At 44.9% G+C, this 18,051-nt stretch overlaps 1 protein-coding gene across 1 annotated transcript; it reads left to right on the forward strand.

Moving 5' to 3' along the window:
- The first annotated feature begins 4,209 nt into the window (after window positions 1-4,209).
- Window positions 4,210-13,648, forward strand: LOC113568595 (G1/S-specific cyclin-D2-like). The gene is made up of 7 exons (XM_035521132.1): window positions 4,210-4,440; window positions 4,617-4,832; window positions 5,252-5,411; window positions 6,667-6,809; window positions 8,014-8,171; window positions 13,251-13,439; window positions 13,507-13,648. Exons 1-7 carry the CDS (start codon window positions 4,210-4,212, stop codon window positions 13,646-13,648), a joined length of 1,239 nt encoding a protein of 412 aa, XP_035377025.1.
- Window positions 13,649-18,051: the final 4,403 nt, after the last annotated feature.

Here is an 18,051-nt window from a genome sequence, read left to right on the forward strand (position 1 = left end):
GTGGGATCTGAGAGAGAATGGTGTGCGGATTTGGAACTTCTGGGGCCCTAGGGTGTACTGCCGTGTTGACAGCCTGCAAATCCTGCACAAATCTCCATTCATCTTTCCCTGGCTTCTTAACTGGGAAGATCGGAGTACGTACCGGTGAGTCACGATTACTCCTGCTTGCTTTAATGATTGGAACACAGGCCTAATACCCTCTGCTGCCTCTGGTTTCAGAGGGTATTGGTGTTGGTGTGGTCTATAATCAGATTTTGGGGTGATATGGACAGGCTCGCATCCTTTTATTAAAACCACATCCTTTTTTCCCTGTGCCCATAACCCTGCAGGAACTGTTTTCACTTCCTCTTCCACTTCCTCTGAGAGGGTAACAGAGGCTGCCATAATTACCATATTTGGACTCACAAGCTTGACCCCCCCGTTTGCAATATAACCTATACGGGGCATTTTCCACACTTCTATGCTCGGGCTATACATAATGTCACACTGGGGTTCTTTTACCCAGTCGGTTGCGCTCAACACGCGTTTAGTCCATAATCCTACTCTCTGCCAGTCTGGGTCGGCATGTATGCTAGCCAGCGACACATGAGGCGCTACATGCGAGACCGAATATAAAGATTTCTGTTTAGCTGAGAGCTGCACCACTCCCATGCTATAGCTGTGATAATCAAACTCCTCTAAATCAAATTTCTGCTCAAAATCAACGTCTGGTCCCTCATGGACCTCCATCGTACAGCGAATAGAGTCACTTTGTTTAACCGTCAGCTCACCAGGTAGCGTGTTAGTAACTTCAGTCATAAAATGTGTTAGTACTTCCCCAGCAGTGCACTGCAATTCATAAACATATAAAGGGACCCCCCCTTCTAACTGGACTCCCTGTGTGGGTGTTTCCCACTTGACAAATAACCCCTCTGGGTTGCTGCTAATTGTGCATCCAAGTTTACACATCAGCTCTCTAGCTAACAAATTAATTGGGCACGTTTCTGACACCAAAAAACTATGTTTGAATCGGCCATTTCCTAAACTACATTGGAGAGGCTCGGACATCCTTTCATCGATGGGAAGGCCTCCCACTCCAATTACTGTTATCCCATACCCTGGTCTCGTTCTACATTCTAGTAAACCTTCTCTCAACACCGAGTGGGTGGCACCACTGTCAACCAAACACTTAACATTTTTTCCCCTCTACATTCTCACTTACTTCAGGGAGGCCTCTTGACCCTTTACTAATCTGCTGTAGTAATTGGTCATTTAAATCGGTCATTTAAACTTCCCTTTTGCCGTCTTCCTTCAGTGGTCCGTGGCTGTCCTGCCTCTCCACCGCCCATCAATCTTTTTTAACTTCCACAGCCATGCTGTCGCTATCTTCCCCCTCTTCTTCAGGACAGTGTCTTGCAAAGTGTCTGGAATTTCCACAATTGTAGCATTCCCTTCCTCCAGCCTCTTTTCCTCGACCTCTTCCTCTCCCTCGTCCGTGACCTCTTTCTCTGTCTTCTACCTTTTGGAGCATGGTCAGCATTGCCTGGTGCATCAATTCCACAATGATCAGTATGGACGCGTGTCAAACGGACGAGGAAATCAGCCACGGGCTCGTCATCCCTTTGTTTGCATGCTGCTATCACGTCAGTGTTAATGGTTGTCGGGTATGCTGCTTCCACCCTTTCGATGAGTCCTCTTATCATCTCTCTGTTATCATCTCGCCGTTTGGGTCAAGCTGGCCTTGGGGCGGTGCATTCCACTCAGGCAGACAGAGACGAACATCTCCATCCACCCAGTCTCTGTCAATGCGGTTATACTGCGGTCCGAGTCGAATCATAAGCAATCGTCTCAGTTCAGCCTGAGTCGTTCTGCAGGACTGCAAAAACGCCATAAGTTCATGTCCGAAGCGTCGTCCGCGGAGGAGATGCCTAACCTGCAGGAGTACCTGGAGAAAGAGGACATCGAAAAGAAGCTCCTGAGCCAAACCAATGAGGAGCTGCTCTGCACCACACCTCTTCTTTAGCATCACACACACATACACACACACACACACACACACACACACACACAAAGCATTAATGAATGCAGCTTAAAATAAATCAATTAAAGTGAATTCCATTTTCATTATGATAATTATAATTCTGTGAACTGACTCTTACTCAGGAGCTAAAACAAACAGATTCTCATCTCGATGGCAGCTCTGTTTGTTTATGTTGTAACTCAGTATGAGAGCAGCTCTGTTGGTTATGAGCAACTCTGACCTCCACTGAAATCCCCCTGGCACTGGAGCTCATGGTCACCGTGCCAACCTTCACCAGGAAGTCGCAGTAGTGGTAGTGGGCACCACGGCTCTCCACCTTGTGACCTTTGGCATTCTGAAAGTGGTTCTTTAGCTTGACCATGAGGACATCAAAGTTGGCATCAGCTGTGAGGAACGGGCCGCCCTCGAACAAAGCCAGGCAGCTCAGCGGGGTCTCCGAATTATGCATCACATACAGGAGCTTAGACGGCTGGCCTGACACACACACACACACACACACACACACACAGTGCACAGGTATGTACGAACAAACACACAGGGTGGTAAAGAGGAGAATGTCAGACACAGAGAATGGAAAAAGGAAAACCACAAGCAGGATTTTGCTATTAACTCAGTTATGGGGAAAATCTAAAATCATAGGATAAAACCATACAGTATTTAGATGTTTCTGTTGCTACATGACCACACAGCACATTTTAAGAGCACAGCAAAAGAAAATGGTGTCTAGCAAAGGTGAATTCTCAGCTGACAGTTTACCATATAGCATTTCATCCCATTAGCTTTATATGACTGAATTAACACATCTTTAATGAAATGAAAATATCTAATGAGCGATCCACAAAGAATGTTTACATTCTTCAGCTGGAACCAAGGAAATTAAAATTGACAACTGGCCAAAATAACTGTCCTGTCCTTTAGCATCACACACACACTCACACACACACAAACAAAACACACACATCTGTCCTTTAGCGTCAAAAACATACCACAGACTCACACACACACACACACACACACACACACACACACACACACACACACACACACACACACACACACACACACACACACACACACAACCCTTCAGCATCATAAACATACCACACACACACACACACACACACACACACACAAAACACACACATCTGTCCTTTAGCATCAAAAACATACCACACACACACACGCGCACACACACACACACACAAACAAACACAGACACACACACACACATACACAACCCTTCAGCATCACAAACATACCACACACACACACAAATAAAACACACACATCTGTCCTTTAGCATCAAAAACATAGCACATACTCACACACACACACACACAAACACAGACACACACACACACACACACACACACACACACAAAACACACACCTGTCCTTTAGCATCAAAAACATACCACACACACACACACACACACACACACACAAAACACACACCTGTCCTTTAGCATCAAAAACATACCACACACACACACACACACACACACACACACACTCTCATACACACACACACACACACACACACACACACACACAAATAAAACACACACATCTGTCCTTCAGCATCAAAAACATACCACACACACACACACACACACACACACACACCACACCTAAACACACACATCTGTCCTTCAGCATCAAAAACATACCACATACTCACAACAGAACAGAAGCTGTCGGCCTAGATGGATCCCAGACAACGAGCTCTATCGTTGTTGTTCCTGACCTGTCGGTTTGCCAGACGTGAGATTTATTTCAGATATTGACCTGCTGGACTTTCTAGAGTTTATGTTTCAACCTTTTACCTCCAGTTTAGTCTGATTGTTGGGGGGGGGGGGGGGGGGGGGGTGTTGAGTATTTGGTAGGACGGATACTCGGGCGCTCTGCGGGAACCTGTTGGATGCCCTTTCATATCTCTCCGCTTGATTGATTCTCAAGTCAAAGCGTAATGTCGTTTTAGTTTAATATAAAGTCACTAGGCAGGAAAAAACAACAACCTCAATTTAAACTCTCGAAGTTTAGTTGTTCCGTTGAGTTTAATTGCTAACCCGTTTTTGTTTTTTTTGCTCGCTAACGCTAGCTGGGTTATCTTAGGAAAACTAGCCAGTCTTCCGCCGCGTCCACAAGATCCCACATCCCAAATTAATTTTTCCACGCAAAAATCACGAATGGAGTTAATTTGCCACGAACACAAGGAGTTCCTGTCGACTTCAGGAGCTTTCCCAACGCCCCGCCGCCCCATCAGGGCTTCGTCCGACCCGGTGCTGGCCCGGGATGGCCGCGTATTGCAGAACCTCGTCCATCTACAGAGAGCCAACGTTTCTGGATCTTATTTCAGAAACGTCCAGACGGACCTGCATCCATATATGCGAAGGCTTTTAACCATTTGGATGCTGCAGGTAAGAACAAAACTGGTGGTCTGAAACGCATCTTCAGGACGTTTGAGGTGGTCGTCCTGGATAGTGATGGCTAACGTTACGTGAGTAGTGTGTTCACAGCCTCCAGTCCAGCTGAAGACATTCGTGTCGTCGTTCCTGCTTCATGGTACAAATTATTTTTCTTGTTTGTTTAGCAGGTGTGTGAGGAGCAGAAGTGTGAGGAGGAAGTGTTCCCACTGGCCATTCAATACTTGGACAGGTATATGGCCCGCTTTCCTGTCCACAGAACAAACCTGCAGCTGCTGGGAACCACCTGCATGTTTCTGGCCTCCAAACTCCGAGAAACGGTTCCTCTGACTGCTGCCAAGCTCTGCATCTACACCGAAAATGCTGTTTCTGTCTCCCAACTGCTGGTAACCCTTCGCAGCACTGCACTGGCACTTGTTCATCTTTATGGGAAAACAGGCCATCACTGAACTTTTCAATTTTAAGCCAGTTCATTTTTTAATTGTCTGTCAGTATATATATTTTAAGGGGTGGGTGTGTCTGATTAAAAATGCATTACATCAACATAAAGGGTTGAAAACAGTTTTTTTTTTTTTTTATCATGCATGCGATAATATCTAATAAACACCATTGGCAAACGGTTTCAACAAGAGACACTCAACCTAGTCCTTCCCTCTGTTAACGGTCAGTTAAAACATTTGTTACATTCCAGCTCCCCCCCATAGCTACGTCAGTCTGCTTGGTTGTTCAAGCTGTGACGTCTTGCACGTATTCCAGCATGTTATCGTTGTGTCGGTAAACATCTGCCCTGGTCGTGTGTGTGCAGGAGTGGGAGATGATGGTGGTGTCCAGGCTGGACTGGAACCTGGGCTCGGTGCTTCCCTCTGATTTTGTTGAGCCGTTACTGCAGAGCTTTCCTGTCTCTCCTCAGAGCCTTGCGGTCCTGCGCAGACACACTCACGCCTACATTGCCCTGGCTGCCACAGGTACCGAACTGCACGTGGTTACTGGTTCACACGAGCATCAGCACACACACATAAACACACAAACGGCTATTAGTGCATACGCATGTACCAATTCCTGCAGCTGTTCATCTGCGTCAAGGACGGACACAGATACGGACTGAGACACGTGTGACCGATACGTCATAGACAAATATGTATCACACATACTGGATCATGCACAGGACGTGATAACACACACGTCACTCGTTCACACGCAATCTACAGAGGTGTAACTAGCTGGATGACCAAGTTTGATGAATGTGTGGGTGTGTGTGGAGAGAAATGCAGAAGAGATCTGGTTACCCCTCTTCTGTTGAGTTGCTCACAGCAACCATGTACTAGTCAGCACAGTTATATTATAGCATGAAATAACATCTTCCTGTCTTATACTGGCAATGAATGAAGGGGCATACCCATCTGGGCCATCTGAGACACGTGAGCCGGTTTCCTCTGTGTGTGTGAGGCCGGCTGGGGTAGTGTGGGGTGGGGGATGTCTATGAGGGGGATACGAATGTGTTCGTGTGAGAGAGAGATGGAGAGATACCTGGGTGTGAGAGGGTTTGTTCCTCCCAGGCCGGGGGCAGACTTGTGACCGGCTGGGTCATAGCTGGGACTGTGAACACTAAGCGTTCTCTACTGCGTAACGGAGTCTGGTCATGAGAGCATTGTCTCCTTTTCTCCAGCTGTTCACAAAGGGTCTGATTTCTTGCTCGGGCAGTGCAGTTTCTTAAACACACACCCACAGTGTGTTACTGAACCATCATAGTTTTACACTTCACTGTTCTGGTCCTGTTAAGGCATCATACATTTGGTTTAGTCAATAATTAAGCTGATATATGCATTGCAGTTTTAAGGAAGTGATTGAAATAGAATAGAAATAGAATTCTTTGGCAAATAACTTCTAATTTACGAGACAATTTTATTTAAAAATTATTACATTGCTGAAACTAAATTTCCAGCATGTGGAGTTTGTGTGTGTGTGTGTGTGTGTGTGTGGCTACTGTCAGTACTATCTGTATGTAAATAATAATTTGGCAGTGTAGCACAAAAGACTATAAATTAATTTGAATAACTGTCATAAGCACTTAAATGGCTGTTTGCATATGTTAACTCGTGTTAAGTCATTTCTCATTCCACACACACCGTCTGCTTCACTATAACATAGGCCGCAGTGTGTGTGTTGGTGTAATGTGATTAACACTGTGTGTGTGTGTGTGTGTGTGTGTGTGTGTTTCAGAGTTCACGTTTTCAGTGCATCTACCATCCACTTTGGCCTGCTCTTGTTTGGCAGCTGCCGTGGTCCGCCTGCAGCTCCTGGAGGGAACCGTCTCCTCTGATTCACTCTTGCAGGTCATGGCTAACAACTTTAGTATCAACCTGGTGAGACAATAATAAGTATTCTTTCTAAAGCACCTTTCGCAAACCAAAGGTCCCTTAACAATGCGGCAGTGTTTAAAGACAAAAATGTAGTTGAAAGAGGTAGGTATCAAAAAGACTTAAAGGATGCAAGACAAGTGTGGCTTCGTAGAGAGAGAGCAGAGAGCAGGGATTTCCACAGTTTAGCTACTGAAGGGTCTGCCAACCATCGAATAATTTCGTGTGAGGGAAATCAGACTGCTGTTGGAGGATCTGAGAGAAGAAGAGATGCCCGTTATAGTTCAGTCAGCCAACTAAGTGTTCACTTGGGATCATTTGACTCACTATTTTCATTTAAGTTGCTCTTAAAAAAGAACGGATATGTTTGCCCTTTAAATTAAGCATGAAGCAGAGTGCACAAGCTAACACTGTGGCTTTCTATTGACCATTTGAGTCAATTGAGTCTAACCCTAACCCAGATTTTACTGGGAATCTGTAAACACTCCGGTAAAATATCTACTCCCTAAACTGGGCAGTCCAGTATATTATACATGGGGGGGATAACCAGTGCCCTGTGTGCACGGATAAAACGAGGAGGAATTTTGATCTCCATATATTTTTCTTGTTCTCAAGGTTTGTTACATATGAGAAATGACTAAACCATGTGGTTACACACTTATATGGCCACCATGTTGGTCATGGCCTAACGGGTTTCCCCCATAGCTTGTGTCTAAAATTGGATTACTGTCTGCCAAACCATTTTTCGTTTTATATGGGTGTTTCCTTACTTTTTAGACGTGTGTGTGTGTGTGTGTGTGTGTGTGTGTGTGTGTGTAAAAGTATCACACTTTTATAATATTTATTATCAAGGTACAGTGGAATTTGGATCAAAGCAATATTTGTGGAATGCAGTGTATCTGAGGAACTGGGTAGGCTCTGTATTGTAAATGCGCACGACATCTTACCATCTGCAGTTATTATAAACTCCGACTTCAAGCATACAAGTTTCAGAAACGTCACTGCTAATGCTTCTTATATTAGTGCAATAACAGCAGTTTTATCAAATGTATCCAAATCTGCCAGTTGAACCTTTTTTTCCTACAAAAGAATAATATGCTTCATCCATCTAGCAAGACTACAAGTTCGAACAAACGTGTTACTAAGTGGTTGGGACAAAATGTGGATGTATAGCAGCTTTCTGAAACCAATAACCACCTCTCCTGCCCAGGTGTGTTTGAGTAACTGCTATGCTGAATTGGAGGTCACTCTCAAGCTCAGTCTATACTCCCCCTCCACCACCAAGGTTGCCAGCAGATCTGAGCTCAACACACCTGTCAATGTCCAGGAGGTCAAGCTGTCTCCCCGCCAGGCTATTGGTCAGACCCAGTCAGTTTAGAGTGTAGTCTAAATACTTTATTGACTTCTGTTATCCTCCATTAGGAATGACCGTTAAAGCATACGTGACTAATTAATGGAATTATTGTTTTTGGTAATTCTTTCCTGTAGTTTTGTTGTTGTTTAAAAGGTTGTTGTTCAAAACATACTTTGATGCATCTTTGGCTTTCCGCTTTTGTTATAATAAACAGTTGGGTCATAGATTAGATAAAGTTCAATGATCTTTACACTTTAATTGTTTGAGAGTTTTTATTGGTCCACTGAGCAATCAGTAGAGATGAACACAGTGAGACAATACAGATCAAGTCAGGCTCTTTGGCAAAAACAAAAATGGCTTGAGGTGGAATGAATTTGGGAGCATTTCTGTAGCCAATTCAATGAATCACCCACAAACCCCTGCTGTACCACACAGACAGATCCACACACACTCACACACACACACAATCAAACACGCACAAACACACACAAACACACACACGAGCACACGCGCGCGCGCACACACACACAAACACACACACGAGCACACGCGCGCGCACACACACGCGCGCACAGACACACCCACACACACTCACACACACACACTCAAACACGCACAAACACACACACACACAAAAACACACACACACGCGCACACACAGACACGTGCGCGCACACACAAACACACACATGCACATACGCACACACACTAACACACACACACTAACACACACACACACACACATACACGCACACATACACACACACACACGTGCACACACACGCACACACACTAACACACACACTAACACACGCGCACACACACACGTGCGCACACACACTCACACACACACATACATGCGTGCACACACACACATATACACACTAACACACACACATACACTAACACACTAACACAAAATAACACACACACATGCACGCACACACTAACACGTGCACCCACACACACACATGCGTACACACGCACACACACACACACGTACATACGCACACTCACACACACACTTACACAAACACACACACACACTAACACACACATACACACAGACACGCGCACACATATGCACGCACACTAACACACACGCACACACACACACTAACACACGTGCGTGCACACATACGCGCGCACGCACACACACACGCACACACACACTAACACACGTGCGTGCCCACACACGCACACACACACAAAAAACACACATCTGTCCTTTAGCATCAAAACATACCACACACACACAAACACAAACACACATAAACAACCCTTCAGCATCACAAACATACCACACACACGCACACAAACTAACACACACACGTGCGCACGCACACACACACACTCACACACACACATACATGCGTGCACACACACATACACACACACACTAACACACACACACAGGCACGCACACACTAACACGTGCACCCCCACACACACACATGCGTACACACGCACATACGCACACTCACACACACACACACACACACTAACACACACATACACACAAACGCGCGCACACACACGAGCGCACACACACATACACACACGAGCGCACACACACTGACGCACACACACACACGCATGCACACTAACACACACACGCACACACACACTAACACACATGCGTGCGCACAGGCACACACAGACACGCACGCACACACACACAGACACGTGTGCGCACACACAAACACACACATGCACATACGCACACACACACACACGCACATGCGCACACACACGCACACATACACACACACACGTGCACACGCACACACACGCGTGCACACACACGCACACGTGCGCGCACACACACGCACACACACACATAGACACACACGTGCACACACACACGTGCACGCACACACACAAACGTGCACAAACGCACACACACGCACACGTGCGCGCACACACACACGCACACACATACACACACGCGAGTGCGCACATACACACACACAAACAGACACAAGCATGCACACACACAAACACACACACGCACATACGCACACACACTAACACACACACACACACACTAACACACACATACACACAGACAAACACGCACACACACACACACTCACGCACACACACACACACGTACACACACACAAACGCGCGCGCACACACACATACACACACACGCGCGCGCACACACACACGCGCGCACACACACACAGACACAAGCATGCACACACACACACCCACACACACACACACCCACACACACACCAACACACACACGCACATACGGACACACACTAACACACACTCACACACACACACACTAACACACACATACACACAGACAAACACACACACTCACGCACACACACACACACACTCACGTACACACACACAAACACGCGCGTGCACACACACATACACACACGCGCGCACACACACACACACACACACACACACACAGACACAAGCATGCACACACACACGCCCACACACCAACACACACAAACACGCACACGAACACACACACACACGCACACACAGACACACACATGCGCAGACACACACGCACACACACACATAGACACACACACTCGCACACACACACACACACATGTGCACACACGCGCACACACACATACACACACACACGCACACACACACACACACGTGCGCGCGCACACACACACACATACACACATGCGCGTGCGCGCATACACACACACACACAGACACAAGCATGCACACACACACACACGCACACACACACTAACACACATACACACAAACACGCACGGTGTCAAGTTGAAATCAGCTCATAATCAAACTCATACTTATGCTTATGCTAGTGTAGCTACAGATGTGAAGAAATTAAATAGTATCTGTATGTCTGTATTTGTGCCTGTGCGTGTGCATGTGTGTGTGCGTTGTCATCAGGCCCAGAAGAACGTACTGTTGGAGAAGCGTGTTCAGGTTCTCTAGCAACAGAATAGCACCAGACTGCGAGGATAGGCCTGCATCTCGCCAAGTCGAGGTCTCTACACCTATGCACTGTTTCACTCACACGTCAGCATGTGGGATGAGCAGGACTAAGACCTTTAAGGGATTTAAGCTTTAAGAGATAATCTGTTCAGAACATCCTAAAAAATTTTAGGAAAGTTCTTAAGGGCTATGGTAGTGTTATTCAAATGAGTTCATGAAAGTTTTTAAGGGTTACATTAGGGTTGATCAAAAGAGATCATTCCAAATGACCTCTATAAGGCTTCATATAATAAGCGCTTTTAGCCTCACAGATGTACTATATCTGTAGCCTTTAACAGCAGGCTAAGCTTCACACCACGTCTCTTCTGCCCTCAGGCGGTTGGCAGATGAGATGCCTAAACTTCAGGAGTACCTGGAGAAAGAGGACATTGAAAAGAAGCTTCTGAGCCAAACCAATGAGGAGCTGCTCTGTAAGTAAAATATAAATATCTGTAAAATATGTAAATAAAAGGAAGATGTGGTTGTATAGTGTAGTCGTTTGATTATAAATAATCTCATAATAATCTTATCTACTGTTGTGGAATTTTGAACAAACAGCAAGTCAGACGTGATTAAGAGAGTAATTTAATAAGAAAAAAGAATAAAATAAATGTTTGGCTCGCCTCAGGTAGGGAGCCCCGAGTATACAAAAGCGTGGCTAGTTATACTACTCCTGTGCTGTCTTTAACCAATCATCTTTTCTTAAACAGCTCTTCTTCCCTTCACCCCTTGCTGTGGCTATAAGCCAATCAGCTCTCGGCTTGGTTTTTGCCACAAACCAACCTAAACTGGCTCCAAACAGTGTGGGCTGTGTGTCAAGTTGACCTTGATGTTAACAGTTCCTGATACATGTTCAACTTAATCAGCAACAGGCGGATACAAATGTGCAAACAGCATTATTAATTTAAGAACAAAAGGATCCGTGTGATTTTATATGAATCACATAATACATAGTTTCGTAACATTTTCCATCACAGAAGGCAGGAGAGGGGGGTCATGGGAAATATTCTGGGTTGGCTCCTTGGAGATGAGTTCAAGGTGGGAGAGAGTGAAAATGAAAGAGCAAATACTCTGATCTAATCTGATCGCTTGTCTTAGTGCCGATTAGATGAGGCTGATCTGAAGCGTTATTACACGCAAAGTCTGAACTCTCTAAAATTGAGCGGATTTTGTCAAGTGACAGCAAAATGTAGCAGTACTGTATGAACAAGTAGTTAGTGCTACTTGCTAAGATTTAAAGGCATTGTAGGCTGATATTGTTGATGTTAATCTTTTCAATGTAGTCCTAAATTGATTACATTCTCAAACAAGCATCTCTGGTTGCAAAGCGCGACATGTAACGGCTCTCTGATCGCTAAACGTGACGTGTATCGGCTCTACGGTTGCTAAGCGCAGTATATGTTTTCAAAGTTGCCATACTGGAGAGTCTTGCCTGGGTTTAAGGTTAATAACAAATGGTCCTTTGCTCTTTCTTTCTTTCTTTCTTTCTTTCTTTCTTTCTTTCTTTCTTAACATTAACATCAATAATGGATGAACTATACAGTAATAACTGCTCAGTTTGTTCTGAATCCTCTTATTTAACGGGACCATGAGTAACTGGCCCCATGGCTGCTCGTTTCTCAGCCAGCGGTTTGTCATTACGTTATTAGATCATGCACTAGAGAGCTAGCAAAGGTCTAGAACAAACCCAGTTAATACACAAAAGGTCTCGAGTAAACGCCTTCACATCACTTAGAGTGTGGCCTCCTTACAGACTGTCTCGTAGGTGTAGTGATGGATGGAGAGAGAGTACCAAACTCCCTCTCATTGACTGTAAACTTGGAATGTATTTATGATGGCCAGTAACCTGAATTTCCAACACCCTAGACAATGCAGACTCAGTACGGTATGCTGCCTTCTCTATTCAATTGCCGTTAAGGGTTCTTTTTGATGGGGTGGGATTATAGAATTATGGTGTATTAACAGATTATTGCTTCTGTGTGCTTTGGATGACACGCCCAAATCCACCTGAATATGTCAAAGCCAATCCAGGTGGTGTTTATATGAGTAAGGTTTGAATGAGTATTCTTCATCACTGCCCACTGGTTCTCCGGCAGCTCCAAGCACAGACATGACGAGCGTAAAGAAGTGGGCGCCTTCACCTCTCCGGGTCCTACACCTGTCCGCCAGGCTCTTCTCACACCCACGCGCTTCCAGTCGATGGGGGCGGCCTCCCACGACCCCCGCCCACAGCGCTTCTTGCGGACTTGCAATGCTGTGCACCTCCTGCGTCAGATGTGTCAGCTGTGGGTTCGGCGTGCCACTCTACGACGTGCACTATCATACCAACACCAATGGCTTACTCTGTGTCAGCTACAGCGTGCTGGTACCAGGGTTATCCGAGCCGTTCTGCGGTGCTGCCGAAGTTCTCCCCTGCCCCAACAACAACAACATGGAGGAGGAGGCCCACCACACCGCTGCCGAACAGGTCCTCAAGGCCATGGGTCATGCCTAGAGTTACTGCTGTTACTTCTCAGTTTGAATAAGCTTGGTTCATTTTGTTGCTTGAATTCTCATATTTACAGATGTTTTATGTTGTTTTTTTCTTAAGTTGTATATTGTTTTAATTATGCAGTAAGAGTTTCCAGTTTGTAAAGGCTTTTTGTGGTTTTTGCATGTAGATGAGTTCTACATGCAAAAAAAAAAATTGTGAGTTCACAATTTTGACTGTGTTCCACAGAAAGTTGTTGGATACATTTCTCCCTCTTTTCCTACAGATATTAAAAATGTTCTCACCTGTCAAAGCGTAATGCAGGTGTCCTAATGTGAGCTCAGGCAGGACAGAAACCTCCCATGGAGCAGAACAGCAAAAGCTCGTTTAACTTTCATTTTCAGTAGGTATACAGACCGTGAAAGTGGGGCTTCTGGCTTATTGGGTTTTAAGCAGGAAGTGTCAGAAAAGTTAGCACAGGGATAACTGACTTATGGCGGCCAAGCGTTCATAGTGATGTCGCTTTTTGATCCTTCGATGTCGGCTCTTCTCATCATTGTGAAGCAGAATTCACCAAGCGTTGGATTGTTCACTCACTAACAGGGAATGTGAGCTGGGTTTAGACTGTCATGAGACAGGTTAGTTTTACCCTACTGATGATGTGGTGTTGCAACAGTAATCCTGCTCAGTACGAGAGGAACCGCAGGTTCAGACATTTGGTGCATGTGGGATTATGACTGAACGCCTCCAAATCAGAATCCTCCCTTTACGTAACAATACCGCAGCACTTTGGTTGGTCTGAATTAGGCAGGGACTCCCCTCTGGGGGACCCCAGTGAGCAAAGACACGTGTGAATGGACCAGGGATTCAGCTGCAAACCATGTTTGTGGAGAACCTAGTGCTAATTGACCTTAAATGACCTGATTCTGGGCCAGGTTCTTGTGAGTGGCAGAGCAGTTACGTTGCTGCGATCCATTGAAAATTAGCCCTTGATCCAATCTAAAAGGTTTAGCCCGAGGAGGGGGGCTTAAGTGTGGTCCCTAAAGGGTCGGCTGGTGCGCTGCATTCCTGGAGGTCTGGAGCTCTGGAATGTAGAGTGGGACATGGTGAGGAGTGTGTCCAGGTGAGTATGTGGTGTGCTGGGCATGAGTGATGGAGCGTAGCGCCCTGGAGGTATGGATGTTTCATAAGGGCAAATGATGTGGAGTGTGCCCAGGTGAGGATGCACTTAGTCGAAGCTTTCTCTCTCCTCCTGCCGTATACTCCCCAACTCATTGCAGGGCCGACGCAGAGAATGTGGCTGCACGTTTGCTTGCAGCGTCCAGTATTAGTATATCCTATACACACAAACCCCATTCAACCGCCCAGCATGACTGTCAGAGGGGGTGTGTGACTGTCGATCTACAACAGGTGGTAGTAACACTGAAAGAACCTTTTTAAAGCCAGAATTTATAGAATTTATTTTTCCATTACATTCTATATTACATAAAGTCATTTACTTCAGATCTCAAGGCAGAGCTGTCTACTGTATGGCAAATAGTAAATTGTTAATACAGATTTTTTTTTTTTGTATTATTAATAGGTTAATAATATTAGTTTATTCGATCAAGTAGGCTAACGCTGGGTATTGTTAACACCATCAACTACAATGTGTTCATTTACTTACTTTTATTTACATTCTGAGTGTAAAATCTCATATTTACATAAACATTCACATAAAAGATTCACGATCTTTTCATCATGACTGGGCATACAGAGAAACCGCTTTCCCAACGCGTCAGTCCGGTGGGATCCCAGAGTTTAGAGTATGGACCCCTTCAGTGCACTGGTAGCCTTTACCAGAGCTGAGCTCAAGACCTGCACCACTGGGTTGAGCTCCGGTCCTGGTGACCTAGATGGGCAGGTGTGTTTGTGTAGACCCAGCAGTACTGATCTGCTCACGACATGATCACATCATCTCTCAGCGGTCTTAATATCTGTCCCGTCTGACTCACGGACCGGTACCCGGTAGTTTACCATTTTAAATCTGTTTATTATTAAATATGACTGTACAGTAAATGCCTAAAACATTTGTGCTCTAATAATGCTCTAATTGCACTGTGTGTGTGTGTGTGTGTATGGCATTACAACCTCAAAACTACATTACTCTGCCACACATTACAACCTCGCAACTACATTACATTACCTCACATTATTACCTCACAATTACATTACTCTGCCTCACATCACTACTTCACAATTACTTTATTCTGCCTCACATCAGGGTTATCCTGGAGGGTAGGGGCTATTAATCAGTAACACTCAGCTACACATTAATAATGTATTCTCATCACATGTCATTACTTCTAATCTGGCATTTTGTTAAGTGTCTACATCCATCTCTCAGGTGATCATGGAGCAAAGGGGGTTCCCCCCTGCTTGTAATGTGAAAATAAAGCTCCAAATGTTAGGACTCACAGACCTGAGCATTCTTTCTCTTAACATGTATGACCCTACAAATGACCTTAATTTACAAAGGATGTGATAGGTTAGAAACATGGTATTGTATTTGCAAAAAGATGTAATAGGTTAGAAACATTATTATTAAATACAACTCGTACAGTAAATACCTAAAACATTTAGGCTAATGCTCCAACTGCACTGCGTGTGTGTGTGTTCATACATTATGTGTACATTATGTGTACAAATATTGTATGTATTCAAAGACTGGGGAAATACCCATACACACATCATGTACACACTAGGTAGTAGATGAGCTCAACTGAACAGAAGGAGTGAGAGTGAGAGGAAAAAGAAGAGAGAGTCAGCTTCACAACTACATTACTCTGCCTCACATTACTACCTCACAACTACATTACTCTGCCTCACATTACTTCCTCACTACATTACTCTGCCTCACATTACTACCTCACAACTACATTACTCTGCCTCTCATTACTACCTCACAACTACATTACTCTGCCTCAGATTACTACCTCACAACTACATTACTCTGCCTCACATTACTACCTCACAATTACATTACTCTGCCTCTCACTACCTCACTACATTACCTTACATTACTACCTCACAATTACATTACTCTGACTCACATTACATCACAATTAAATTACTCTTCCTCACACTACTACCTCACAACTACATTACTCTGCCTCACATTACTACCTCACAACTACATTACCTCTCATCAGATAAATATTTAGAGCTAGAGATAAAAACCTGTTTATCATGTGTGTGTTCCATCAAATCCTTTCTGTGGTGACTGTGATGTTATGCTGTAATCGATGTTGTTGAAACTAACACAAGGATCTATTGCAACTTTGTCTCCTAACTGCTCTTTCCAGATCTCTCTCTCTTTCTCTCTCTCACACACACACACACACACACACACACACACACACACAGCAATAACCCTCTGTAACCTGTTTACTAATACTAATCATTACCACTGAACTGTTAAGACTGATATATGACCAAACTACGTGGCTCAGCATGTAAACAGTACAGGTTATTCCAATTACTTTAATTACAGAACGTGCTTTGTGAAATATATGCTGAACTAATGAATAAGTCTCTAAACAGGCCTACGGTGTCTTAGTCCATTAAGCCCAACTTCCCTTCTACAGTCTTCACGTCATTTTGCCTAATTGTGGCCTCCAGCCTACAGCGTGGGGCTGCACTCATTAGAATAGACTACGTGTGACAGCCACCAAGATCAGGCCGGTTACCGGGGTCTGAGCCACGGTCACGGGGACCCGGTTAGTCAGATGCGAGACACTGCTGTCGCATGTACAGTGCCATCACCCAAACGCATCGCACATCAACGTAAAAACGTCATACCTAAGCGACGTCTAGAGAGTTGCAGGTGAGACGTGGAGTTCTGGAGAAGGATGAAGTGTGCGTGTGTAACCGGTCCTGCGGGGTAAGAGCTGATGGATAGGATCAGGAAATAATCTCCTTCCGCCTCCGAGTGCCAGCGGTGGTTATTAAAAACGTAATCATGAGCAGCAGAGATAACTGTGAACGTCTTGCTTCCGGTATCATTTTTTGATGTTACCAAGGAAACAAGTGACCTGAAGTCCCCTACAGATTCCATATGATGACGTTAAGTGCTTCAGAAAACATCATAGATCATAAGTCCAACTTCCCCAAGACCGGATAATTTTACAGTGGCATATCTCACTCTGTTCAGGGTAAGTGAACTGAATAGTGGGACAGGTTCTAAGGGGTGATTTGTCCTCCTTCGGAGTGTCGGTCACAACGCAGGAGTGTTAGTGGTGATATTCAACGATGGATGTTCCAACACTAGCACATTCACCATGCACATTAATATACAGACTTATGGTTGTTCCTCACAGACAGAAGGTTCTGTATTTGAGGTGTATGACGTGAGAAGTATGTTATCAGAAGTATGAGAAGTATGGTCT

The sequence above is a fragment of the Electrophorus electricus genome, chromosome 21 (assembly GCF_013358815.1).
Source record: "Electrophorus electricus isolate fEleEle1 chromosome 21, fEleEle1.pri, whole genome shotgun sequence".
NCBI classification, from domain to species: Eukaryota; Metazoa; Chordata; class Actinopteri; order Gymnotiformes; family Gymnotidae; genus Electrophorus; species Electrophorus electricus.